The sequence below is a fragment of the Lytechinus pictus genome, chromosome 11 (genome assembly GCF_037042905.1).
Source record: "Lytechinus pictus isolate F3 Inbred chromosome 11, Lp3.0, whole genome shotgun sequence".
NCBI lineage: Eukaryota > Metazoa > Echinodermata > Echinoidea > Temnopleuroida > Toxopneustidae > Lytechinus > Lytechinus pictus.
In genome coordinates, this window is record NC_087255.1 from 9,253,501 (window position 1) to 9,281,045 (window position 27,545).

Below are 27,545 nucleotides of genomic sequence, written 5' to 3' on the forward strand. Positions count from 1 at the left end.
CATGTCAGTTGTAACCGATTTTTCCACGAATTAATTGCCGTTTTATAAGATATTGTTTTAAAATTTATTTTACCACTATTAGTACATGAAATCTAGAATTATGGAAAATATAAAAAAATATAAAATGATAAAAACAATAAAAAATGAAAAAAAAATATAAAATTTTGAAAGCTTTTTGCAAGTGATATATCAAATTAAACATTTAAATATGAACATCTCATGAATTTTGGAGGGATTTTTTAACCCAACAATAGTTAAATCTTATTATTTTTGGTAGAAAAATATGACATCAGGGAGTACTTCCACCTTTATTAGAAATACAAGTAACATTTACACAAAGCCAAAGAGTGAAAAGTTAATGTATTTTAAATATCATGTTGTTGATAAATGTCCATGAATCATGAAGAAATGAGAGTGTAATGTGACTGTTTTTATAACACATTAATATCGGTGAACTTTTCAATTGCATTCATCAAACATGTAGATTTGAGTCATCGGAACGTGGCATTTTTAAGACTGGAACATGAAGAAAGCAAACAATGCAGAGGAAGAAAATTATCCCCTTTGGTGAACCCTGCTGACATAGTCTCTCAGATACTCCCTGATATACATGTATGGAAAGATCTTAGATGAGGACAAGGCACCTCGCGGCCTCCCCGGTAGGAGAGGAAATTGAACAATGAATACATGTTTTACTTTGAATGAACAAACTCTGAAGTTTTTCGATAAAAAAATTAAACTTAATTTGTAACGTTTGCTAACCAATTAGAAGGATGTCATTGTAGAAAATTGAAATGTGGTAAGTTTGCTGCTGTATTAAGAAGTTTGTGATAATGTTAAACACACACACTAGGGAGAGATTATCGTGTTTTATATAATTTTTAGTGCAAATTTGGACAGTGGAGAGCGATGCACATTCCTGAGTTTTGCTAATACTGCTGCATAGAAGAGAGTAAATGTATGTAGTCTCTTCCATATCAAGAATTAAACTCTGATATTATTTTTTTATTCAAGCACAAGATGTTTACAACGCATATCATTACACACGTGTACAGAGTGTAGCAGAGAAAAGATGACTATGTATTTGTGAGTATTTGTTAGTTATAATACCTGTCGTATTAATATGTGGAGCCAAGTTTTTACGCACAGTTTTATTCTTCTTTTCAAACGAAGTGACCTAAAAAAAATCCTTCAGTGATCCAGATAATTTGGCAGCAATTTGTGAAATATATTTTCATGACTACCCCATCCCTAAAAAGAAACCAAATGTGGCCCATTTCATTAAATATGGATATGATCCCTTGCTCGAATGAAAACTACCATGAAAACAGTGAACCTTCTGCTTCCTGATTCGCTAGTTCAATGAAAGTTGATATTTCATCAAGAGTTGCTGTCATATTAAATCTTTATAAAATGTAGCTCGCATCAGCTTTTCACTATTGTGTATTGCCACCGAAAAAACTTGGTTTTGCAAAATTGAATTTTGTTTGTGGTTATTTTCCAAAGCTTAAGCATGATTTTTTTTAGATTTCACTTTGCGAGAAAGTGAAGTATGGAGAAACAGCATGGTGGTGTCTTTTTTTTTTTTTGGGGGGGGGGGTTAAGGGCAGGGACAAATCTAGGATGGAGGTGGGCAGGGGCTTTGGCCCCACTTTTTTTTCCCCAGAACGCATGTATAAACATGTAAAAATATAACCATTTGATTGTGATTTTTTTTTGCATGGACAGCCCCTCCCGTTTTCAAAAAATGTTCTGCGGCGCCTGTGGGGGTGGGCACCCCCCAAAAATATGATAAGCTGCCCCTCCCCCCCCCCAACAACAAAAAAATCAGATGAATTACCCAACCCCATCTTCCCCTGGTCATTGGATCTGGGAACCTCCTCTCATGTTAAAACTACGCGCTATGACGAACTATATATAGTATGACAAAAAGTCTCCATAAGGGTTTTTTTGCATGTAATGTGAGTGTGTGGGTGTGGGTTCTAGTGTGGGTGTGGTTGAATATGTAGAATAATTTGTTTTATTGTATTCGCCTAGCTGTGTATATATAAAAATTATGTCTGCACTACAAAAGATCACCTCGCCTATGCCAGGTATGTTGGGCGTTACAAAAGAACCAACATTTCCCTATCATGAAAAGATGAATAATAAGCCCGACTACCATGACGACCCATACAGCCAGGCAGGGGGGGGGGTACCCCTGATTCAATTGGCCATATCTCTAATTTAAATATGAATTAGACTCTAATATTTCGTATACACATTGTACATGTGTCCATGTACCAGAAAACATTAAAAAACCAAAATCCAAAATTTCACCTATAATACCCATTTTCCCAGGATGGCACACATTTCTCGGACCGAGACAAAAAATATTGTCATTTCATGTTGAGATAAGGTAAAAGGAATACAAAAACCCTGTTGCCACAGTAAAACCAAAAATCACCCATTTATAGCCCAATCCTACTAGAATGCAAATTTTTGGTGTAAATATTCTAGCATTCCTACAACTTGTATTTAAGAAAATATCTACTGTAGTACCAAATCAATGTATTATGACTCGGGGGGTTCACTCATATGCAAAATAATTTTGGCCAGAAGTCATGAAATTAAATGACTGTGGGCAGTGATTTGTAACCGCATACCCGGGTATTGCAAATTTGGTCTCAAAACACATGAAAGTAAAATGTCATTGAGTGGAACAGTCAAATAATTCCACACACATCAGATTTATTGCAATAAATATTGAGGGGAGGGGGCATTATGCCCCCCCCCCCTCCCAGGAGTGTTAATTACAGTTAAATCTGAATACCAATTAATTTCATCAGGAAGTTTTTTTCATCACAACAAAAAATAAAAGTCAATTCCACCCCCATAAAAATGCTGATTTGAATCAAGAGAAAAAAATTCAAACATAAGCAGTAAGCATAATAATGCAGCTGAAAATTTCATCAACATTTTTTGGAGTGGGCTATATGGGTGTTTTTTTGTTTTACTGCACAAAAGTTTTTTTGAACCTCATCTCAACATGAGACAATAATATTTTTGTCTCGGGTCAGAGAAAAAAAGTGTGCCGGGCCAAATTCAAAATGGCCGCCACCCCCCCCCCCCCCCCCATCACATTTTGTACAACTTCTTCAATATGGCAGTCTTTTTATCTGGTTTTGGTGTCTATTCATGTGTTTTTTTTGGGGGGGGGCAGGGAATTTGTTTTTCCTCAAACTAGTACTTTTAAACCATTATTAAGGTGATTTTACTCAAATTTACCAATTTTAGAGCCTTTTTTCAGTCCAAAAGTAAGACAATTCCAGTTGAAAAGTAGCAAGCAGTTTCATATAGATATGTTGCTTTTATTCCTCTAAATTAGGGTTTATGGATATTTGCACAATATGAATAAAAGAAAATGTCATTTATCCATACGGGCTATACGGAAAACAATGTACTGTGCATATTACACTGCATATCCATGCACTGACCACCATGACATATTACAAGGCCTGACTATAAATATAGTCATAGACACCGTTCTCGCTACCTTCCTTAAACTAGTTTACTGGAAACTAGTTTAGTGGAAACAAGTTTAACCTAACGTGTAGTGAAAACTGTCGAGGCAATCTTCCAAACCCGTTCAGAAAACCATCACGCAATGTAGTTTTCAAGATCACTTTGAAAAACATTAATGTCCCTCACTGACTATTTATTTTTATTTTTTACATTTACAGATTTGACAATAATGACCAATTTTACTGATGGTGGTTAAAAAATGTTATTGTGTTCAGGAAGGAATTTGTGGAAATCTTTGTTGAAAGGGGAAATTAAAATATTTCATATCATAATGAAATACAAAAAATAGTGAGTGCATGATGTCATCAGTCCCCTTTATATTTGCATACAAACTAAAGCACGGCTTTGAAATGTAATTACTTTCTTTTACATCCAATTCAAAATTCAATGAAATGTATTTAAGTTATGCTTGATTAAAGCCATGACGTTATTTCCTTCAGCAAGAAATTTATCCACATTTTGCTGCATTCCACCCAGGTGAGGTGAATGGGTACCCAGTAGGATTAATTCCTTGAATGCATGAGCACTGAAAAGCAGCTCGAGCTAAAGCCGGGGTAGTAATAATAATAAGGCGCCTCGGAATATAATATTCATAGATAGATGGCGCTATATAAATGCCTATTATTATTATTAAAAACTACCATGTAATTTTGCATATAGTAGGCAAGGCTTCACCTCGGGCAACCATGAAAAAATATTAAGTTTTGGTGGCCCGAATCGGGCAACCAATAATTTTCAGAATAGCGCGATTTTTCTCCCCATTTTGCATGCATTTATCAACTTTCTACAGTTCAAATTCTAAGCCAGTTCGTCATGCGCCAAATGAAAATAATACACATAAAAACATAGGTGAGTACATCACAGTCCCACATGTGCATTTCATTTGTATGTATCTTGTTACTTGGTTTCTTTCGAAGCTGTGTCTTTTCCGGTCTTTTCTAGCCAAAAATAAACAGACAATTACTTTCTTTCTTGTTTATAAATGACTTCTTAAACAACTCTTGAGAAAGTAAATACTTTGGGAAGGCATTTCATTAATATGAAATGTGAATTTTTCCAACATTTTGGCAAATATAGGGAAGGAATTTTCTCACACTTTTTTTTGCCATTTTAATTATTTTCTTTCATTTTTTTTACCGTGGTTAAACCATTTATACCCATTTATTCATTTTTAATGTTTTTTATATATTTTTTTGGGCCACCAAACTTTTATATCGGGCCACCAAAAAACATTATTTGAAGGTTTTGGTGGCCCGAACGGGCCACCACCAACAAAAGTTAATGTGGAGCCTTGTAGTAGGTGTTTCCTTTCTTCATGGTTTTATGTTTATTCTCCTCTTCACTACTTTGGATAGATCTACACTACTTATCGGTGTATTTGTTCAACCATGGACCTATAAGAAATGGACGATTAACGCGAGCATTCTTTTGATGCAATCATAGTCGCCGTCTCCTGATTATGTGCATATTAATGATAACATACAGGTGCTTTGACAATAGCGACTACCAAGGCGAATCTGATCTTCACAAAGGAATGTTTTGCTCTTTTTGCCGTTTGTTGGCTGATGTCTTGTAGCAGATTATACCTTTCAATTAAGATGTTTCAGATTTGGAACAGCAAATTGAGAAGCAGACGATTTTTGTGATATCAAATTTATTATTATCGATTTGCACGCGTCTGCACACTCATAGTGACTTTTCTAACAACGAGAGGGGGACGACCCCTACAAGAAACCCACCATGTTTCTTTGGAATATTATGAGGAAATCTTTAAAATGTGATTATAAATTACAATCAATCAATTTCATTTCAGCCTCTATCTCGAAATATTCATACATTTTTCCAAATAAAAACCATGGAACTAAGATAACCATTTGTAAACCAGAACTGCACATTAATTTCCGAGAATTCAGGCAATTTATTACCTTCCGCGCATACAATTTGTCTAATGTTAAATGTCTTATCACCGAAAGCTTCTGTAACTCATGGTTTAATTGACGGCGACCATGATAGTATCACAGGAGATAAATATGAAGAGAATGTTATTCACATGACAATGACAGTCAGATGTTAGTGAATTCATTAACTAACCGATGAATGTCCAGCTTTCATAGGTCCATGGTTCAACCCACACTGAGAATGTGCTTTCCCATACAATAATGGAGAGATATATGAACAAAAGGTCAGAATTTCACACTTTATACCCCAAATGCACAACTGCAATGTATTTAAGGTATTTCTTCATCAATCATTAAATGACTACCACTTGAGAACAGGAATTTATCAGTTCAATTATCATTATTATCAAATTTTTTTTATAATACATTAAATTTTAATACATGTACAATAAATTATCAACCCACTGGCGGATTAACGAGAGGGGTAGGTGGGGGTACAGCCAGCTTTTTAAGAGGCACATTTACAATTTGTAATGTAAAAATGCTATTAAAACACAACTGTGCCCCTCCCTCCCACCCCCCCTTCCTTGAAAGTGATGAGGCCCTTTTTTTGGGCCTGTCAAATTTTTTTCTCGGGAAAATGTGCCCCCCCCCCTTTTTGGAAAATCCTGGATCTGCCCCTGAGCACCTCTCACTAGTTGCTATCTTTCTTTGAAATAATCCTTTACATTCAAAAGCAATTATGAAAACCCATTATCATTATCAATAGACCTGCCAGGACTAAAAGTCAACCAAGGCATCCAATCAGTTTACAAGCAATTGACAATACTAGGCCTAGAGTACTTTTTTACCTTAATTGAATTTTTGTCCTACATGTATGCTGATTTCTGAGTGGAGACATTCGGTTATAAAAAGTACATGGCTAATTGGCTATATTGCGTTTGACCATAAAGTGCACGATAACAAAGTAAATTAAGCAATAAGAGTGTCGCTAAGGTGAGCACATAATAAGCCCGCCTGTAACATGGGAAATGGAGTTATAGGTCAAGCAAGAAAAGTGGAAGCTGGCGACTTCACCTTTGACCTTCCGACCTCAAAATCAATAGAATTGCTGAGATCTATGCTAGTATCATACACACCAAATTATATGAGCCTAGGTTAAAGGGATGGTCCTGGATGAAAATGTATATCTTCATAAATAAAGTAAAATTCACAAAGCAAAATGCTGAAAATCTAATCAAAATCGGAAAACAAAGTTGACATTGCATTTTTTAAAAATTGCATTATTCCCATGAAAAAGTTCTAGGCATGTCTTCATTAATATTCATTAGATGGGCTGATGATGTCATATCCCCACTTCTTCTTTTGTATTTTATCACATGAAATTAGGTACATAATTCTACCACTTTTGGATTGACAACTGATTATGTGCATTAGTTTGCCACAATTATTTTATCTTACTGGAGACACATCATTTGTGCATGAATGAAAAAATGAAAGAATTATGATTTCATCTAATTTTGAATAAATATCCGAACTATTTGATTGTTAACCCGGGCAATCAATTAAATGGCAACAGGTTCGTCCCAGGCCTATCAACATTGAACATTACATTGTAGTTGATGATGATGCTTTTGTTAACATTGTAATCACAGTATTCTTATCAACATTGCCATAAATTAACATCATCATCATCATCACCAGAAAGAGTATAGCAGCAGCAGCAACAGTGATAGTAGTAGGAGTAGAAGAATTAGTAGAAATAGTATTAGTAATAGTAGCAGTAGTAGTGGTAGTACTTAGTCACTAGCATACCTACGGGGGGGGGGGGGCAGAGGGGGCAGACTGCCCCCCCCCCCAATTTTTTTTCTGGTTAAAAATCCCTTTATTTCTGGTCGAAGACCTTTTTTTTTGCTTGTCAAAATGTTTGACGGACGAATTTGCCCCCCCCCTGTGGAAAATCCTAGGTACGCCACTGTTGTAGTAGTAGTAATAGTAGTAGAAGTAGTAGTAGTAGTAGTAGTAGTAGTAGTAGTAGTAGTAGTAGTAGTAATAGTACATGTAGTAGTAGTAGTAGTAGTAGTAGTAGTAGTAGTAGTAGTAGTAGTAGTAGTAGTAGTAGTAGTAGTAGTAGTAATAGTAGTAGTAGTAGTGGTAGTAGTAGAAGTAGTAGTAGTAGTAGTAGTAGTAGTAGTAGTAGTAGTAGTAGTAGTAGTAGTAGTAGTAGTAGTAGTAGTAGTAGTAGTCGTAGTAGTAGTAGTAGTAGTATGATTGGTGTGAGTGGTATGATGGCAATTAAGACAATAAGCAAAATTGGATGGAGATGGAGGACAGGCATGAATCTGAGGTGAGGTTTGATACATGTAGGTCCATGGGATGGAGGAGTAGGCAGGTTAAGAATGTAAAAAGAAGATGAATGGTGAATAGAAATGAGATGGGAAGAAGAAAGGAGAGAAACTGGACTCTGGTCATTGAGAGGATGGCAGGAAAAGTACAGATGAAAGAAAGACAGGATGGAGAGATAGTTTATATAAATCAATTGAGACAAAGTAGGGAGAAAGAATGAGGTGGGAGGGGGATGAAAACTGGGGTGATCAGAAGTATTAGGGGGGGGGCTTTGAGATAAGAAAAACAAATTAAGATAGCAGAAATTTAGAGACAAAAAAATAGTATGTGGAAGATAGAGAACATGAGAGTATAATTTGAAGAAGCAGACAAGAACTACAACCATGCTTTGAAAAGAGGGAACATATCTATAAAGTATAATAAAGCCTTATAGGGGAGGAGTTGTGACATATAAGGAAGGAGAATCTGGATATATAAGTGAAGTATAACAAATAATCAATGCAAAAGAAAATTGATGAGGGGTTACAGGTTGGGAACTAGTAGAAAGATAAGAGAAAGAGGTGTGCAGGTGATACCAGAAGAGGAAAAGAGAGAGTGAGGGGAGAGAGGCTATAATGAACTGAAAAAAGATTGAATATTGTTAAATTTGCCAGATTTAATCAATACAATAATATGGCACAAGAACCTGGAATGTATAGCCTAGATATTGCATATTTCAGATTTGAAAACCAAAAATCATGGTCAGTACACAATGTGAAGACTTCTTTGTGCAAAATCTTATTTATTTTTATGTATCCCCCCTTGCTCCAAGCAGCGATGGAAAGTGCAGTGTATAATAATAGTGAAGGATATATTGGTGAAAATACATTGATCATCAGATCATGAACAATACTTCACCAATACTTCAGTCATCATCTTCATCATATAAGCCTATAAAATTTAGTCAAATTTAAATTAGTCTAATCTACCAATCACTCGATCAATAGAATGGCCCACAGATTAGCACTTAGCAATTTTGACTCACGTCTGCACACTTTACAAAACTATTACCATCTAAAAGAAATGCGAAAGTCGAAAAAGTGCCTGCAGTGCTTTACGTGCACAGCTATGACCCGGTCTTTCCCGAGGCCGAGCTTGCTTCTCGCCACCGCCACCGCCGCCACCACCAGCAGCACTTTCACCGGGACCACTTACCTTGTAATTTGGAGGCATAGAGCACAAACCATGCACACAGCAGAATCAGCTTAGCAAAATAGTCATCCATCCTGAACAATGGTCTCGATCATAATAATAACTTTTTTCCCTGTTAATCAGTAGTCCGAATCGAATCGGCATCCCATATCCTTCTTCTTCCTCAAGAAAGTACATAATGACGAATTTCGAGTCATTTACTTCCTTGTTGAAGAACTTGACAGTCGCCTTCATTGTGGCCTCTTGTCGAGGCCCTGTCGGCTGCTTTCCGAGTGAACATGGCCGGCGAAGCAAGGGAGAGAGCGAAGCAGAGCGCCGCGAGACAGGCCCGTAACACATCGAATACACTTTTGTGAAAGAGGACAAAAACAAACCAACAAAACGCACTCAATAAAAAATGGCACATTAGGCCCTATATATTTAACAAATCATCCATCATTCCATATGTATCTTTCAACATTATCTCTCACACATTTTCAAACTATGCTTAGAGGTTTGATCCCCAAAAGTATATATATCAAAGAATAAGAAAGTTTGAATTGTTTAAGTCGTTAACTGTGACTTCAAAAGCAAGCAGACCGGCGTAAATTTCCCTTTCGTTATCGCATATTGTCGATCCATAACTTCATAATTATTAAAAATATTTATCTCATGAAGCGTGTATTATGATGCATAATTATTTGGTGATACAAGGAAATCAAAATGTAAAGTCATTTTATGGAATTTATGTCTTTAACATTATCGCATATGTGAGATGCTCGATAACAAAACAAAAAACAAATCCAGTCACTGATCTTTGGCGGATTTTCGAGAGAGAGATTTTTTTGTTGTAGGGGTGATAACTAGAGTCACTGTGATAGAAGAGGTTTTTGCTCAACTTGACGGGCCACTTTTTCCCAAGCAAACCCATGTCAGTATTTTGTACGCGGCAATAAAACATGGGAAGAATAAGATTGAACATATTCCTTATTCATGATGCCATTTTGTTTGCTTTTCTATCAGGCCTTATTCAAAATTAAGGATGTAACGATGGTACTTCGATTAGATAGGAACACTATATGGCGCAAAGGGGAAGGACTACGTAACGAAAGGGAAGATCATGACACTAGGCTATGATTTTTTTTTCAAGATCTGATGTAAAATCTAAAAAAAAGTTATAACGACATTTTGAAGTTTTGCTTGATTTCTAGCTTAGTTTATATGCACATTTTGTTCGATATGCAGCTGATGAAAACGAATACACTAGGCCTATACCCCCCCCCCCCACGCTCATTTCAACATTAAGCAGATTTCTTCTGCAAAAATTGAAGAATTCTTTTTATGACAAGATACAAATATTCTACATCACTCTCTCATTTGCACATTGTGTTGTGCATAACAAGACGCAGAATCTCGTGCCTGCTTTCTTTTTTTGTGCAGTAAAGTTTGGTTTTCGATATAAAGGGAAGCGGTATGATTTTCAAAGCATCGGATTATTTCTATGTAGATCGTTGTTTGTACAACTAAATTCACGATTTCTTGCCATACAGGCGTATAAATAATGATTATGATTAAATTATATTTTTTAAAGTGTACCTTCTTGCTTAACAATATATACTCCAAAATAATGCGAGACAAAGTTACAATTTACCATCTGAAAGCCCATAGTTATTTGTTTATATTGTATATATGTACGTATTCATTCATTCATTTATTAATTTATTTATTTCTTTATTTATTGCTTATTATTTATTCATTTATATATTTATTTATTTATTAATCTATATACTTATTATTTATGGGAAGGGTGCCTGTCACAACTTCTCGACGTAAAAGTACATCTGGTATTTATGCCCAACACAAGGACGTAATCATTTATTTATTTCTGCTATTTTCCTGCTTCTGACAAGGATTTGCTTCAGTTTCACCTATTTTGCACGAGGCAAAGCGCCTTCTTCAGTCAATAACAGTAGGCCCCAGTCAATAGTTTGTTGAATAACAAATACCTTGACATCAACAATATCAAGGTAGACTTCCTTCAAATGAAAATGTTTAAGTCTCACTTTCTTTGCCCTTTCTGTCTCCATTTTTAAACAATGATCATATTCTTCCTCATAACGTTGACCTATTCAAAGGCAGAAAAAAAAATGCCATAACGATTCTGGTGTATTATGCATTAATGGGAATTCTAGGACCTGGTACCTATACATATCCCCTGCCATCCATTACTATATGCTACTCATCCGAGTGCTATTCATAAACCCAATCGGCCGGGAGTGTCGGGGGGGGGGCAGTGCAGGGGAAGGTTCAAATTGGGAGGCATGCCTGTTTCCCCCACTCCTCTATCCCCAATGACTTCATTTACGTATTTTATGCCCGGAGGGGGGGGGGGCACTTACATTGACGAGTGGATACCATGCGCGACCAAAAAAACACGTAAAAAGGATGTCTTTTTCAAGATAGGGCACGTTACGTACGTAACGTAATAAGGGTGTCAAAAACACTAAAATAATGAAAAAAGGGTATCTATTTCGCTAGGAAAGCTACGTGTTTAGGGTCAGATTTGCGAGGGTATAAAAAATTAGGACTAAAATTGTGTATAAAGGATGTACTTTTTGCCCCAACAGTCAACACTACGTGTTTAGAGTACGATTTGCGCGAGGTGGGAGGTGGGCCGTACTAATATAGGTAAAGGTAAAACCGACGACCAACGTCCGTGGCATAACAATTACTTGTTTAGGGGTTCAAATCAGGGAATTCTTGCCAAGAGTATCGTTTTGTTTCTAATACTTGTTAAGGGTAGGGTTTCACACGCCAATACTTGTTAAGGGGTGCATTTTCAGAATATAGAAAATACGTGTTTAGGGTGCTTTTCGAGACCCCATGGTCGCGCATATGGTATCCACTCGTCAATGGAAGTGGCCACCCCGGGAATTTATGAAAGTGAGCTTTGATAGTAACCACGCAAAGTGTGCCATATAGAAGTGTAAAATTTTCTCTTTTTTTGCAGTTTCATGTTTTATCAAAATGCTCATATAAATGACAGCATGTAGGTCTATCAACTACATGCATATATATATATACTTCCCCCAACACTTTTGGGGAAATCTTGATATAACTAGCCTTGATCGTGGGGACGGGAAGTGGACAGGAAGAGAAGCTTGCAGATATTAGGTCACGGGAATGAGAAAAAGAAAGAAGGCGAGGGACAGGGGGGGGGGGACAGAAAAAAGACTCAAAAATATAAAATGGCAATCCATCAAATGTGTAATTAAAATGACCAGTTTCTCTTTCCCTCAAATAGGAATATTCCCATTTAATAGGAACAGTTGGTAGGTATAAGCATATTAAGTGAAATTGATAAGCCTTTTTTTTCATGAAGACGATAAGGAAATAGTTATTCTAATGAACACAGTCACAGAAAGAGGAAGGCTTATATTTCAGTTTACTATGTTCGCTCCGATCATATCGAAAACACGGAAACAATATAAAAAAGTATTACCCCTGCAGCATAGCCTACAAAAGAAAAGAAAGGTCACATTTGGCAGTTTCACGTATCTAAAAGTCATCTTCCCATTGACGTATCGCTTCATTGAATCTCCTTTCCGTTTGATCCTGGCCCCTTCAAGGTTCAAGAGCTAGGCCTTATAGCTATTTCATATATCATCGTGATCAAATTCACAATTGTAAAATTGCCCTCACACATTTGATGGATTGCCATTTTATCTTTTTGTGTCTTTTTTCTATCTCCCCCTCCCCCCCCCCCCCCCCCATGTCCCTCGACTTCTTTCTTTTTCTCAATCCCGTGACCATATCTGCAAGCTTCTCTTCCTGTCCACTTCCCGTCCTCACGATCAAGGTATATGAAGATTTCCCCGAAAGTGTTGGGGGAAGTCCGGCCTTTAGCAGTTTAGGTCAATTGCAAGCTACCACTATTGGCACATCACAAAATGATAAAATCACAGAAGTGAACTGACATGTATTTGTCTCAAGAATAATATGACAAGATTTAGTGAACTCGTATGAATATCCAGTTTTCTTAAACGCTTAATATGGTTGGAATCAACAGAGACCGCGCTAGGGGGGGAGGTCATATATAAAGGAATTCCATACGGACGAAGATTGGGAAATAGGGGAGAAGAGATAAAAATAGCAACTGAAGATCCAGGGGCATCCCTCTTAAATTTTTTCCTATTTTGTTTTTCTGTTGTCAGTGCCATTTTTGGGGTACTGAAAATGGTCCTCCTGAGCATGTTAAGTAGTGAAAATGTATATATATATATTTCTTTCATGCTTGCAATTTTGTATTGACAACAATTGTAATTCTTTTGTTATGAATATCATCTGAAAACGTTCACGAATACAATGCGAAACTTAAAAAAAACAACGAATACTTGTAAATATAGAAAGCAACTTATTGTAGGGAACAATGATCTCTGAGAGTGGATCAATATTACCCATAGAAAACAATTACAAAGCGATGTATTTCTTTTTTTTTATAGGGCACGCTTGAAGGATTGGATTCAACTATGAGAGCGCAATCTCTACAAAATCACTTGGATACTTTTGTGAAATTGAATAGCATTGTGCACACCTATTGTACCTATTATATCCCTCTGTGAATATGAAAACACGGTATTAAAATGCTTTTAACTGTTTAATGTGTGTGAATTGACGATCAGGAAACAGAAACCTTTAGGCATGGTCAGAATGACAGTATGAAATCGATTTGAAAACCACTATATTGCTCCGAAGAAATATTCCCAGTAAACAGGTAAAACAAGGCATGGAGGCATGGACCCTCCCCCCGCAGAAATCTTGAAAACTTAAACGAAGGATTTTTAAATTCTATCTTACAGGGGAAATTCACGGTGACAAAAGATTATTGTAAGAAATAGCAGCAACAATTATATTAAAATATTGGCGAAGGTTTGAGGAAAATCCATCAAAGAATACAAAAGTTAGTAAGATTTCAATTATTTGGTTAGTGAAGTCATATACGAGCAGTTTTTCTAATAATAATGATAATAATGATAATAATAATAATGAAAATAATAATAATAGTAATGATAATAATGATAATAATACAGCATTTATGAGGCGCCTATTATCTACGTCAATGGCGCACTATATATTACCCTGGCTTTAGCTCCTGCTGCTAAAGGCGCTTGGTAATTTTCTACCTAACCTACCTTTTTAACCCACCTTTTTCTACCATCTCTGCCTATTATGGGAAAAAAATCAATGATATGTGAATTTCTCAGAGAATTGAAAATGTTTCATATTGTTCCTTCACCCTATTAATAGACAAATCATTTCCCACCCGCTCCTAAAAAAAAGAGTCAACACGAACCAATAAAAAATGTATGACTTTGAAATGACATAACACATGAAACAGCTGCTCGTATATGACGTCACAAATCAAACATTTAAAATCTTAATAACTTTCTTAATCTCTAATAGATATTCTTCAAACCTTTTTTAATCAATTTTTCGGATATTTTTACTCCAAACTTTTCGTCAGGGTGAACTTTCCTTTAACAACGCATTTCTAGCGTTTTGTAGAAACGATAACGTAGAGTCATGATGGCGTTCTTCATGTATTTCCACACAGAGATACGATCTTACGCGTATACGTAAGCTCCCGAAGGGAGCTAGAGAGCAGTGGCGTAGCTACGGGGGGGGGGGGGGGGGCATGGGGGGGCAGGTGCCCCCCCCTGAGATTTGGTGTGCCCCCCCAGGTGCCCCACCTGAAAAAAATTGGCATAGCAACAAACAAAAAAGGGAGAAAGAAGAAAAGAAAAAAAGAAAAAAAAGAAGAAAGACAGAAGAAAAAAAAAGAAGAGGAAAATAAGAGGAGGAAGACGAGTGAATGAAATAATGTGAGGGGAAGACTTGCAAAAAAAAAATCTTTCATATTACCATATAAAATTTTTGCTTGCGCTTCGCGCCAGAATTGCCTGTTCGATAAGATTCATATCTTGCTCAAAAGGCTGATATGGAGCAAGTTTTGAAGTCTATATACAAAACATATTTTAGCTCGGACATCGAGCTTTCATTATTTTTTTTTCATTTACAAATTTAAGTGCTCTGTAAAATGTCCGTTTTTATGGTCTACATATCAGCATTTTAAGCTCATGCTGCATGGTCACATTGTTTGATTTGCCAAGTTCATATTGTCTAGGTGTATTCCATAATGTTCCATTAAACAAATGTATGCCCAGATTCTAGGTCTAAATCTAAAACATGCGCGATAGCCTGCATGTTCTTTATTTAAAATGTACTTAAATTATCCAGTTTCACATCAGAATATCAATTATTGTCTGCTCACGCTTCATGATCGCATTATTAAAGGAGAATGAAACCCTTGAAACCAGCTGAATCTATATAAAGAGAAAAATCAAAGAAACATATTGTTGAAAGTTTGAGGAAGATTAAATGAATAATAAGAAAGTTATGAGCATTTGAATATTGAGATCACTAATGCCATGTACCTCCTATTGGCAATGCGACTAAGATCTGTGATGTCACACACGTACATCTCCCTCATTACTTTAGTACTTATTTCACTTATATTCTCACTTTTATAGAGTCTATCACCAGCGGCGTAACAGGGGTCGATGGCCAGGGGGGGGGGGGGGGGCAAGAGCAAAAAATTTCCCGGTCATATCATGGTATGAACAGGCAAATAATGGTGTAATGGGGCGACTATTTTGAGAAGGCCAGATATTGCGTATCGGGCAGAATTTATCTTTTAAAAAAAGTTGCGAGCTAGCGAAGCGAGCGAGCAAAAATTTTGACCTTTTTAATTAAAAAAAAATCAATTTTCGTGATAGATTTTGACATGATATCCAAAGAATAAAATATATCACCCTTCTCTCTTTAGATTCCATTTTTTGTGGTCTGTACACCACTGTGAACAGGATTCTTTGCGGTAGTAGCGAGAGGAGTAACTCCCCCCCCCCAAAAAAAAAAAAAAAAAAACGAGGGGCGCAGTATAGGAAATGTACTGTGCTAAAAAGCTGATTTATAAGTCCCGAGCGAGCGAAGCGAGCGAGAAAAATCACCTTTTAATGAGAATCTAAGCTATTTTGGAGCTATTTTTGACATTATATTCAGTAAATAAAATCATATCCTACACTTTTCATTTGCTTTTCTTTCCTCCTTTTTTTTTGTTCTTGTTTGTAGAACTTTTGGGGGTCATGGCCCAGCCCTTCCATACGCAGTGATGTACGGTTGGGGTCCGGGGCGGAGTGGAGCCCCCGGAACTTCTTGATAAGCCTCGCAGATTGCCACTATTTCAATTAAATCGCGGGCATATACAGAATATAGCTTTTACACAACACATTTAATCAACCCAGTTGCGTAATGAACCAAATATCATGAGGGGGCAAAACATAGCAATGTGGGAAAAATTTGTAAAAATTCGCCAGCGTGCAAAGCGAGCTGGAAAAAGGCCTATTGAAATTAAATTCTAATTATGTGATAGATTTTTCCATTATATTCAGCAAATAACACATTTCATTGTTTCCATTCATTTCATTATACGTTGTCTCCTATAATTTCTTTTATTTCCTCTTGGGTGTGGAACCACGACCCCCACCCCGCGCCTGTATGCCAGTGATTGAATGTGATTGAACGGGGGCATTATAGAGTCATTTGAAGGATATAAATGAAGAGCCCCTACTGCGCTTATTTGCATAAAATTTAGCAAGCGTATAGCACAATTTTGTATGCAGTCCATCTTTCTTCCCGCTCTTTAATTTCAATCATCGGCAGCCCGGTCGTGTTATCATTTTTTTCTTGTTCCTCTTCTTTGTTTTCCAATTAAGCTTTTGATTAATTGCATTCTACCTTCGTTTCCCGCTATTGTTGCAATGTTGTCATCATTTCCCACCGTACTATTGCATTACGTAGGCCTATTTCGGAATGATTTGTTCTTTCTCAAATGTTCTTCTATCGTACATTTTCCCGCTTTCCTTCCTTTTCCATTAAAAACAGTTTTTTCTTCGTTTTCTTTTCCCTTTCCCTTTCCTTTTCCACTTTCCTTTTCCTCCTTCCTTTTCCCATTTCCTTCCCCTTTTCCTTTCTTTCTCCCTCCTTTTTTTTATTTTTCCCGTTTTTCTTTTATTTTCCCGGTGAAATCCCCCCCCCCTGCCCCCCGCCTGTTACGCCACTGTCTATCACAAGGTGAGGTGTTCTCTTTATGAGAGGACAAGTACAGAGGTTTCACAACATTATATCATTGATGAATCGTTTGTCATATGATTAGAATGAGAAAAAAAAAGATATTTTGGGGTATATTTTCAGTGTCCAAAAGGGGAGAGTTGTTCATCTGTGACATCATAGATCTTGGTCGCATTGCAAATGGGAGGATCTCCATAGCATTAGTGATCTCGATATTCAACTGCTCATAACTCTTCTATTGCTAGTCCTATTTTACTCAAACTTTTGTTGATCTTATTCTTTGATTTTTCTGCTTTCACAAAAGCTAACTTGCTCCAAGAGTTTCATTCTCCTTTAACTATATGAATAGAGTGTCCCGCTTTTAGGTCTGAAATCTCAATTTTCTACCTCTCGCGCTTCGCGCTCGCATCAATTGTTTAGTTTCTTACCTATCCCATTTATTAATACAAAAAGTGCTTAGAATGACCATTTTTAGGTCGGAATGCCAAAAAAATTTGCTCGCGCTTCGCGCTCGCATTATTGAAATGTATACCGTCTTCGTGGGTAACTGTAAGCAGTCCTTAACAGGTCCCTTTTCGATAATGCTAGAACAGTTAATAAAAATTTCTGCTCGCGCTTGGCGTTCGCAGTAACCATCTACTTACATACGAATCTTGTTCAGGATCACACATAACATTGCCCAGAATATTAAATTGTCAGGACAAAATACATGAAAGCAAAAAAAAAATTGCTCGCGCTTCGCGCTTTTTATAAGGCTTATGAGATTATTTCATGTTAATGTTATTTTATAAGAAGTGACTGATCGGGGGAAATATAGGTGGATATAATTTCGGGCACCGTCCCCTATTGGCGAAAGTCATACACACACACCGAAAAAATGGTGCCACCCCCCTGAAAAAGCAAGGACCCCCAGTGCCCCCCCAGGAAAAAAATCCTAGCTACGCCACTGCTAGAGAGGCAAATCTTTCCGCGCATTTTTATTTCCCATAGGTTTTGTAGGTGCCACGAGCCTAATTACATCAGGAGGGCGGGCTAAAGATATTCGTTCGACCCAACCCATTCGAATTTTTCAATTTGATATTGCTGATTGACAAAAGTGTATGAATATGATTCAAAATCCAACACTGATTCTAGAAATGGTAACTACTGAACTTCCTTTGCCCGAATTGGGAAGATATATCAATGATTTGAAACTGTTTTTTGACTGGCGGAAGAATTGGGGCTATTTTACTGTTTCAGTTGATGAATTTGATCCCATCATAGTTATCTTCATAAATGGCGATTTATTTTTAAAATGAGCTGGCTACGATACCCTTCTCTGGTCAGATATGGAATGTCAAATATATATCCTATCCAAAGGTAGTAAACATTTGACCCTCTAATTTCACATTTATTTTTTATGAATTTTTAACACACAAGTCTATGGCGAATGTTTTACGCGCGTGACACCTGTACACAACCAACATGGCTGCCGGTGTCAGTTAAATCCGTCTGCGCGGACGAAAAATCCTAGAGTATTTCAGGATTTTTTGTCCGCGGGCAAAAACACCGTGTTGAGTGGACGAAATCTCCGCCGAGGGGCGGACGTTTTCTTCGTGCGTAGCCTTTGTTTTTCAGTCGTCATAACACATAAGGCTTCATGTTTTGCACATCCTGTCAGCCGCGTATATAGCGTACCAGGAAAACTACCCCAATAGGGTTAGGTGTTTACTTAAAGGACAAGTCCACCCAAGCAAAAGGTTGATTTGAATAATAAGAGAAAAATCCAACAAGCATAACACCGACAATTTCATCAAAATCGGATGTAAAATAAGAGTTATGACGTTTTAAAGTTTCGCTTCATTTCACAAAACAGTTATATGCACATCATGGCTGGTATGCAAATGAGGAAACTATGACGTCATCCACTCACTATTTCTTTTGTATTTTATTATATGAAATATGAAATATTCTAATTTATTCCTCATTGATACAACGATTAATTCCTCCCTGAACATGTGGAAATAGCATTGTAGAATACTATATGGGTCAGTCAAGTTGGTTCTTGTTATCAAATTTAAAAAATGATATATTGTATAATTCAAACAATTAAAAAAAAGAAATCTCAGTGTTATTATTTTTGGATTTTTCTCCTTTTGGGACGGATTTATCAGGCAAGAAGGCGATCTACATTTTATAAATACGGTGCTAGTGTTAGGATGATTCAGCCGTTTGAGAGATTCTAGAGAATGCTTTACATACACAACAAACTTTGCATTAAAGGTCATAATGAGATCAGTCATTATCAGGCAAACATTTTACTGCAGCAACGTAACGCACTCGCACGAGTGCATCGAATCTTTCGAGGCATTCGAGTTTTAGCCATCTCCCTGGTCGATTGAAATAATTGCAAATAATACCCTAGACTACGAAATTACCCGACGCTGTCAAATAGTTTAGTTCAATTCAATGTGAAATCATCCCATTATTTAAATGATAGAAGGGGCACTCGGGGCAGTCACGGCAGTAGGCATCCGCCAATATCACTCTTTTAAATTTGAAATAGGCATTTGCCTCAGAATTGGCCGAACATGTCTAATTATTGGGATATCATTATAATGATATAAGTAATAATAACCCTTATTGTATTATATCTCCATATATATTGTGTTTTGTATTATTATTACTAAAAGTAGTAGTAGTAGTATAGTAGTGGTAGTGGTAGTATTTCTCATCATTAGACCCATTTTCATAGAAAGGCTATTCATCAAACAAGATTTTGAATTCTTCCATTTCAGCGTACCCGCAGCGCGTGTCTTAATGAGCCGTCCGTGCGAACTTTATCTTCTGCATCCGGGAACTTTATTTAGTTCTCGGATGAGCGAGAAAACACGAAACTTCACGAGGAAAATGACAAGGCTTCGGATTTTGTAACACCACACTGCGCATGCGCAGATTGCCAGGAAGAATGGTGGGGTAAGTTGATCTCCAAAAATTTTGCTTTCGTTTGATATAAAATGTTAATATTTTACGGATTTTAAAAGGTTTCTTTGAAAACGATGAAATGTGATGAATTTTGAAACATTATTTTGACGGGAATTTGACAGTTTTTCTTCTTTCCGTGGACCTGACCCGTGCAAAAGAGTATATTTTTCCTCGTTTGTGAAGACGTACACAATGGAAGTGAAGTTCATAGAAAATATTTTTTAAATAAAGAGTCGTAAGTCAGAAACATGTTTTTGATGAGTTCAAAGTTGGACACAAATTTCGAAATTGACCGGAAGTCAACCTTATGAGTGGTACGTATGGCGGGAAATGTTTTTTTTCCGCGAGTGTGCTGCTTCGTGACCGTGAGAGAGTGTTCAGTCCCATATACGTATTTTTGTGTAAGAGTAGACGTACTCCCCTGGCCTGGCTGGGGCCTGGCTCTGCAATGAAAGTGTGTCGCGATGTCGTTGAGAATGAGTTCGAGCATGATTTATTCTAACTGTCACATAATATCTTAGTCTAATTTAACGATTAATAAGTTTGATCAAGAGTGGAAACTTCAAGTTTGTGTCAAAATATGGAGAAAAAAATCTTGAACTAGTTAAAACTAAAAGTTGAATTGAACGTAAAGCAAGTTGAACTTGAAGTTCATGAAGTTGATATGAATGATAAATTTCATGATCCTAACTGTTACTACTAGAAACTCTGTAAGGCTAAAGACATTGCTTAGAAGCACTAGAAATAGAATCATCTATCTACATTGTAATATTTGTAGATGTGATGTTGCTTCCAATTTCGTGCAAAATTCCAATTTACTCTGGTATTCTGAGTGGTAAATAATTTCTTTTGAGAAATGACTTAAAGCCTCCACAAATCATGTGGAGTTGATATTTCAAGCATGATATTGAAGTCACATTTATCGTTAGAATTGGCTTTTGTGAATTAAGAATATTTTATCTGTGTGAGTAAAATGCAGATTAGACCTTAATTAAATTGTGAGCCATTTTAAGTTTCTAACTTTTTTGTTATAAGAAAAAAACCCAAATCATAGGGTGTAGTTTTAGTAGGACACAACCATTCATGCTCATTACTTTTTACTCAGAACATTTTGTTTCTTTATATTTGTTTTACAGGTTTTTGCCCCTGGGTCAGGAGCAGCATTCCAATGGTCTCGCCTAGGAGAAAAATTGTGTGCTTCGGGGACTCGATACTAAGGAATTTAGAATGTAACCTTTTGACTTTGGACCCATCATATGATGTTCGTGTGCACGTGTATCCCGGAGCCAATATCAAGAGTTTAAAAAACAGTCTGAGAACTGACAATCCTTTTTTTGAATTTGGAACAGATTTTGTCATTCTACATGTGGGCACAAACAATTTAGAGTGCGGATTGTGGTCTCTTGACTGTCAACACTATTATGAATTGTATCAGACAGTGAAAGAAGTATTTCGGTCTGCAACTGTGATTTTCTCAAGCATTCTACCCCGTTGGGACCGACAAGATCTATATGAATTATCATTGATTTACAATGAAAACTTGAGAAACTTTGCAGTTAAGTTGAAGTGCTTGTTCTTCAATTGTTGTGAGGATTTCAATTATACTGATGATGCTTTCTCCCTAGATGGTTTACATTTAAATCATTTTGGAAAGTGTTTGTTCGCGAGTCGTCTCAATGAATACCTAACCAAATTGACCACTCCAAAACCCAATTCAGATTGTAACAGCCATCCAAGAATTCCGAAGGAATTAAAACTGATCTACCCTCCGCCTCGGAGACCAAAAAAGGAGGCAAAGAAATGGCAGGACACAGATTTGGACTTATACATCTACAAACGGAGAGAGAAATATGGATCACAGAGTACCTACACTAACAGTCGCAGAAAGAAGAAAAAACAGAGGAAAAGAGCGTCCATTACCGAATCTGAGGATGGATATTTCACCCCAAAGACGGTAGCTCGCAGTTCAAAATCTCCTTTCCTGCCTCCATGTGCATGCAAAATAACCTACCGCAACATCAAGGAGGGGAGAAATTTATATCAACCCTCATCATGTCCCCTTCCTGGCATCAGGAAACCGTATGTTGTACACAAAGTGAAAAGGGAGAGGTTTAGAAGAAGACAACGGTTGGCACAACGTAAAAGAAAAAGGAAAAGAAGGGTAAGGAATGCTTGTTTTACTTTTAAGTTAGAGATAATTTTTTAACTGTATCTTACACTTCAATTTTGCAAGAAATTTTTGACATTTTTTTGCTTCGTGTATGGTGCCATATATGAAAAGATGAGAATGAAACGTGCAAGGTTGAGAAAAAAACATGAAAAGAAAAATTTTAAACATAGTTTTCGGGTATCAATCATTGCTTTTTTTTTTGGTTTAGTTGCATGCTATCAACACTTTTTTTAGTTTGAAAGGAGTTTGACAATTAATGAAGTCTGATGTACATGGAGATGTAGCAGACCTTTTAGGGAGGAAAATGCAAGGGAACCTTATAAGAAAGCAACTACATGAGTATCATGCATCAACTAATTGTAACACGTGCAACTGAATGATAATTAATTTTTTATTTCTTTTATTCCATTCTTGTATTATCGTAATTTAATTTTCAATTACAATTGATTCAAAATTGCAAATGTTAGATGATGGCCAGCTACACTACGAGGGACCTTCTTCCGAGTGCAGTCAAGTCTCCCGGACCTTCTGCTGGAAAGGAGCCACCCTCGAGTTCCGGCGATCACGCTACTCCTCTCCCTGTGGCAACGGACCATCCCCCTGATTGCCGTGAGATCCTCCCTGAATCTGTAAGTCTTAGCTTTTTTCTTTATGTTTTTTTTTAAAGTAATTTAAACTGTTAAAGGAATATCCTTTTTGTTCTGGCCTCCCAGCACAATTTTGATTTCAGAAACTGATTCACATGCAATGTAAAAAAAAACCCTTTACCTTTGTAACCATTCTTTTTCTCACATTCTATTTTTTGTCTGGATACATGTAGATGGAGACAAGTAGCTTCACTACAAGGAACCTTCTTCAAAGTTCAGCCAAGCCTTCCGGACCTTCTGCTGAAAAAGAGCCACTCTCGAGTTCAGGCAATTGGGCTACTCCTCTCCCTGTGGCAACAGACCATCCCCCAGATTGCAGTGAGATTCCCGCGGAATCAGTAAGACTTCTTTGTTTAATTCTTGTATCTAGAATGATTGCATTGAACATTGATAAAGTGCTAACCCTTGATTTTATTAAAATATGTGTTAAACAGAATTCCATTTCCCAAAGTTATAAGCATTTTCACATGTACTCATCAGTATACTTGCTGATTTCCTTGAAATACCGGGTATGTGCCTTTTTCTAGAGAATTGGAATTCTAAAGAACATTGGAAATAAATCGTCTACATGTAATATGGACCTTATTCTTTTACTTGTATTTTATAGTGTTAAAAGTGATAAATCTTAAACACTGACGAAATTTTTTTATCATTTCTTTTCAATTCCAATTGAACCCTTAAGTTGGAAACTAGTTGCGTTTCGATGGACTGTAATTACATTGCAACTGGGTCTCCTGGCCAGTCACGTGGAAAAGAGTCGCTCACCAGATCAGATGATCATCCTCCACCAGTCCCATTCCCTACAGATCGACCCCCAGATATTCACCTTCACAAGTCATCTCATACCGTAAGATATACTTTTTAAATTTTTGTTTGATGTAAAAGGCAAGAAATTATACAAGAAGATTACCCTATAAGTGTACGTACAACTTGCTATTTCAAAATTCCTGACTGTTTTGGTGTTTGCGAAAGGTTACCTTTAGGAAATACTTGCAGCTCTAAGTGTATACATGCAACTTGATTCCAGATTAAAAATCCAATTGTTACATGTAGTAAAGTGGATTAGTGGTAGCATGTCTAATTGTACAGGATGCTTTTAATTCACTGATTTTTACCTTAAAAATATGTAGATGAAGGTATATATACCTTTGATTTTAATGTATCTTTCATGTGATTTAGATAACCAGATATAGTTGAGAATGATGAATTGTCAGTCATTCTCATTACATTGCAGTATGATTGCACTCCCCTTTATCCCCCCCCCCCTTTTAAAATTCAGATGGTGATCAAGGGCGTTTCTGTGAACAGCTGTCCGTCTCCTACCCAGTTTTCTGAAGTGACGCCACCCATGACCACCGTCAACATCCTTTCATCCATCGCCATCTCAAATCATCCTCCTGCTCTGACAGAAGAAGCCGTGTCTAAGCCTGCTCCAAGGAAAAACCAGACGCTGTTGGGGTGAGGAAAGAGCCGCCATGCAAAAAAGAACAGTGTGGTCCTTGCAAACTATGTAATAAAAAGTCTTCCATGAAATATTTCCATCTTGCAACAATGCAGTCTGAGCAGTTACAAATGATAATTGAACAGTCTTTCAGTGATGTAGAAAAAAGTGATTGCATTTGTAGTGCCTGTAGGTCAAAATATCAGAAAAAACTGAAGTCCTCTACTTACACCCCAGAAAAGACCAGAAAAAAAGATAGAGACCCTTGCTTTTTGTCACATTATATGCTATGCTCTGATTTGTCTGATAGAGATTGCAACTGTACTCTAGATTCCTTCAACTCTGCCTTTTCTCTTCAATGTCTCTTAATACCGACAACCATTCCATTATGTCTTAAACATCGTAGAGATTTATCTCGATATGAAGAATCGCAAAGTTTGTCTCACTGTTCAGTTTGTGAAGGATTAATTAGATCAAATGGGAAAAAATATTCATCATCGGTGTTAAGTGAAAATGATGTAAAAGAATTACACCAAATTAATGAAAACTTTTTTCCATCAAGTAATACTGTACTGTGTCAAGCTTGTTATAGCTATGCCAGGCGAAATTCCACACGGCCCTTAAAAACATCATTGGAAACTTTAGAAAAAAAGTATATTTTAGAGGCAAAGAATGAAAATGATGATTCTGATGATGGATTATTGAGAAATATCCTAAACACGGTGTACCTTCACATATGCACACTTTGCAAAAAAGATGGTGGTTTCTTGTTTTCTACTATTTATGAATACTTTGTTGGTAAAGTCAATGCTGCATGCAAAGAGCCAAGACAGCAACTCAGATTACAAAAAGGTCCTGTGTATCTAAAAGGAAGAATTCTTCATAATTTTGGAAATCTGTTGAACATTCATTCCGCTGCACGCAAAAAGGGCCTTTTTTTTTACTGTGCAGAATTGTCATCAGACGATATAATCAATGCATGGCACATGATACACGCTTCACTAAGGGCTTTGAAACGTGGGGAAGAGGATTATGACAAAGATGCATCTTCCAACACTTCTGGTCAAAATTTCCAGGTTGTTACTTCTGCCGATTGTGATATGTCTTTCAGAGAGACAGTTACTGAATGTAATGAATCACTTCGTAAACAAGGAAAGTCCATTACTGATAAGTTTCTTAAGAATCCTTTGTCTGTAAGAGACTTCGATATTGATAATGCATGTTCTATGTTTAGCCCATATGTATGGAATGTTGTATGCATGCTTACAGCCACACTTGATGAATTGTCCACTTTCAGGCAGTTGGATATAAAAGTACATGAAGAATGTATAAAATTCAAATCAGATGATACTCGAGCAGGGCGTAAAAGAAAACACAGGCGAATTGCTGCAGTATTTCTGCTTCAATTCATAATGAATGATGATAATTCATATCCTTTCCATATCATTATGGCCAATTACATAAAGAAACTCTCTCATTCATCAAAATTGCTAAAGATGCTAAATAATGTTGGTTTTTCATGTTCTGAGAGCACACTGGATCGCTTTTTACAGTATGCTCATGATAAGCGCATTGAGGCTGGCCCTCTCTCCGAATTGCAGCCTTCTGCATTTACCTTGGTGTCAATTGACAATGTGGATGTTTTGACCCCTTTTGCGGCTGTGCAAGTAGATAAAACAAGAAGCTGGCATGGAACCTCGATAATGGCCCAGCAGCCAAAACCCTTCACTGAAAATTTGCATAGCTTTGAGCTGCTTCAAACTATGGTTGATACTGATGATCTTGCGGGTAACAATACAAGTCCTGACACACAAAGTCCAAGTGACACTGATGAGAATTTTCCAGTTGTGCATAGGAAACCTTCTGTTAGGCGAAAGCTGGCACAGTATGGTTCCCTTGATATACCAGGCCCATCCTCTTTTACTCCGCCAGCATTTAAAACAGCAATAAGATCTCAGCTCAGTGCTGCCAGCTTTGAGTTGTCTGAAGTAGAGAAACTGTCTGAAACTGAAATTAATTACCAAATTTTGTTATATGCCATAGAACGTTATCATTACATTGTAAGTGATACCCCTGTCGTGATACCCAGTCTTAAATGTAAGCTTGCACTAGAAAATGAGAAGTATGTTGAAAAATCTGGTTTTTCATATATGTACATCCTTAATGAAAAAGCAGACTGTCCAGCTACACTAAAACGTTCTCTTGGACTCTTATATGATGCATTTGATGTTAATAAAAAGATCAATCACTTAGTTGTAGCTGGTGATGGTGCCACTGTTCGTTTGCTGTTAAATTTAAAAGCAGAATATGGGGAATCACTTGACTGGATGATACCTTATCTCGGCGACTGGCATATTTTAAAAAATTTTCAAGAAGTTCTTATGAAAATTTTTTGGGATGCTGGGCTTAAGGAAATTGCAAAACGAACCCACAAACAAATGACTCTGAATAGTCTTGGAAATTGTTCAAATTTTAAGAGAACACACAAATTCATTTTACAAGTTTATGAAGCCATTTTGATGTTTCAGTTTCAATGTTTTTTAAATCATCGGGATCATGATTCTCAGTTCAATACAGAACAGTTTTTGCAAGAAGTTGGAAAGCTTGTTTCCACTCTGGAGTATGAGGAGGGTAATTTCAAAGGTACTGAAGAGTTCTTACAAAGACAGGAAGAATTCTCCATTCAGTATTTACATCCACTACAAAGTGAATATGACAAGTTTTGTGAGGATATGTGTGACAAGTTTGAGTCATTTAAATTCTGGGATCAGTTTCTGAAAAAGGACTGTGCATGTTATATTCACCTTTGGGTTGCTATTAGATCTGGAAACTGGGACTTGCGGAACGCAGCGCTAAAAACAATGTCACCTCTATTTAATGCCTTTGACAGGCAAAACTATTCATATCTTATTCCTGTTCATATTCGTATGCTACATACACTGCCAGAGTACATAGTAGATCATTTCAGGAATGGTGCATTTGTAAGTAGCATATCAGGTGCAAATTTTTCGAAGGTAGCTCCCGATGAAGCACATGAAATGACGATCAATCGCGATTGCAAAATGTCTTTTTCACATCATTTACCTCTACATGTTGAAAAAACATGTGCCACACTACAGTGTCAAGCTCAGTTGGTGACACAACTAGAGGAAAATATA

At 36.8% G+C, this 27,545-nt stretch overlaps 1 protein-coding gene across 1 annotated transcript; it reads left to right on the forward strand.

Annotated features, from left to right (window-relative positions):
* The first annotated feature begins 20,024 nt into the window (after positions 1–20,024).
* LOC135155980 (uncharacterized) lies at positions 20,025–26,638 on the forward strand. Its single transcript, XM_064106652.1, has 6 exons — positions 20,025–20,120; positions 21,266–22,290; positions 22,767–22,928; positions 23,120–23,284; positions 23,629–23,793; positions 24,226–26,638. Exons 2-6 carry the CDS (start codon positions 21,298–21,300, stop codon positions 24,406–24,408), a joined length of 1,668 nt encoding a protein of 555 aa, XP_063962722.1. The 5' UTR covers positions 20,025–20,120; positions 21,266–21,297; the 3' UTR covers positions 24,409–26,638.
* The last annotated feature ends 907 nt before the right edge of the window (positions 26,639–27,545 follow it).

Excerpts from the sequence above, each read along its gene's own strand:
- LOC135155980 (XM_064106652.1), top strand. The coding sequence starts at position 21,298 with ATGGTCTCGCCTAGGAGAAAAATTGTGTGCTTCGGGGACTCGATACTA. Across the intron at positions 23,285-23,628 it reads GTGAGATTCCCGCGGAATCA|TTGGAAACTAGTTGCGTTTC; the intron begins GTAAGACTTCTT and ends TGAACCCTTAAG. Across the intron at positions 23,794-24,225 it reads TTCACAAGTCATCTCATACC|ATGGTGATCAAGGGCGTTTC; the intron begins GTAAGATATACT and ends TTTAAAATTCAG.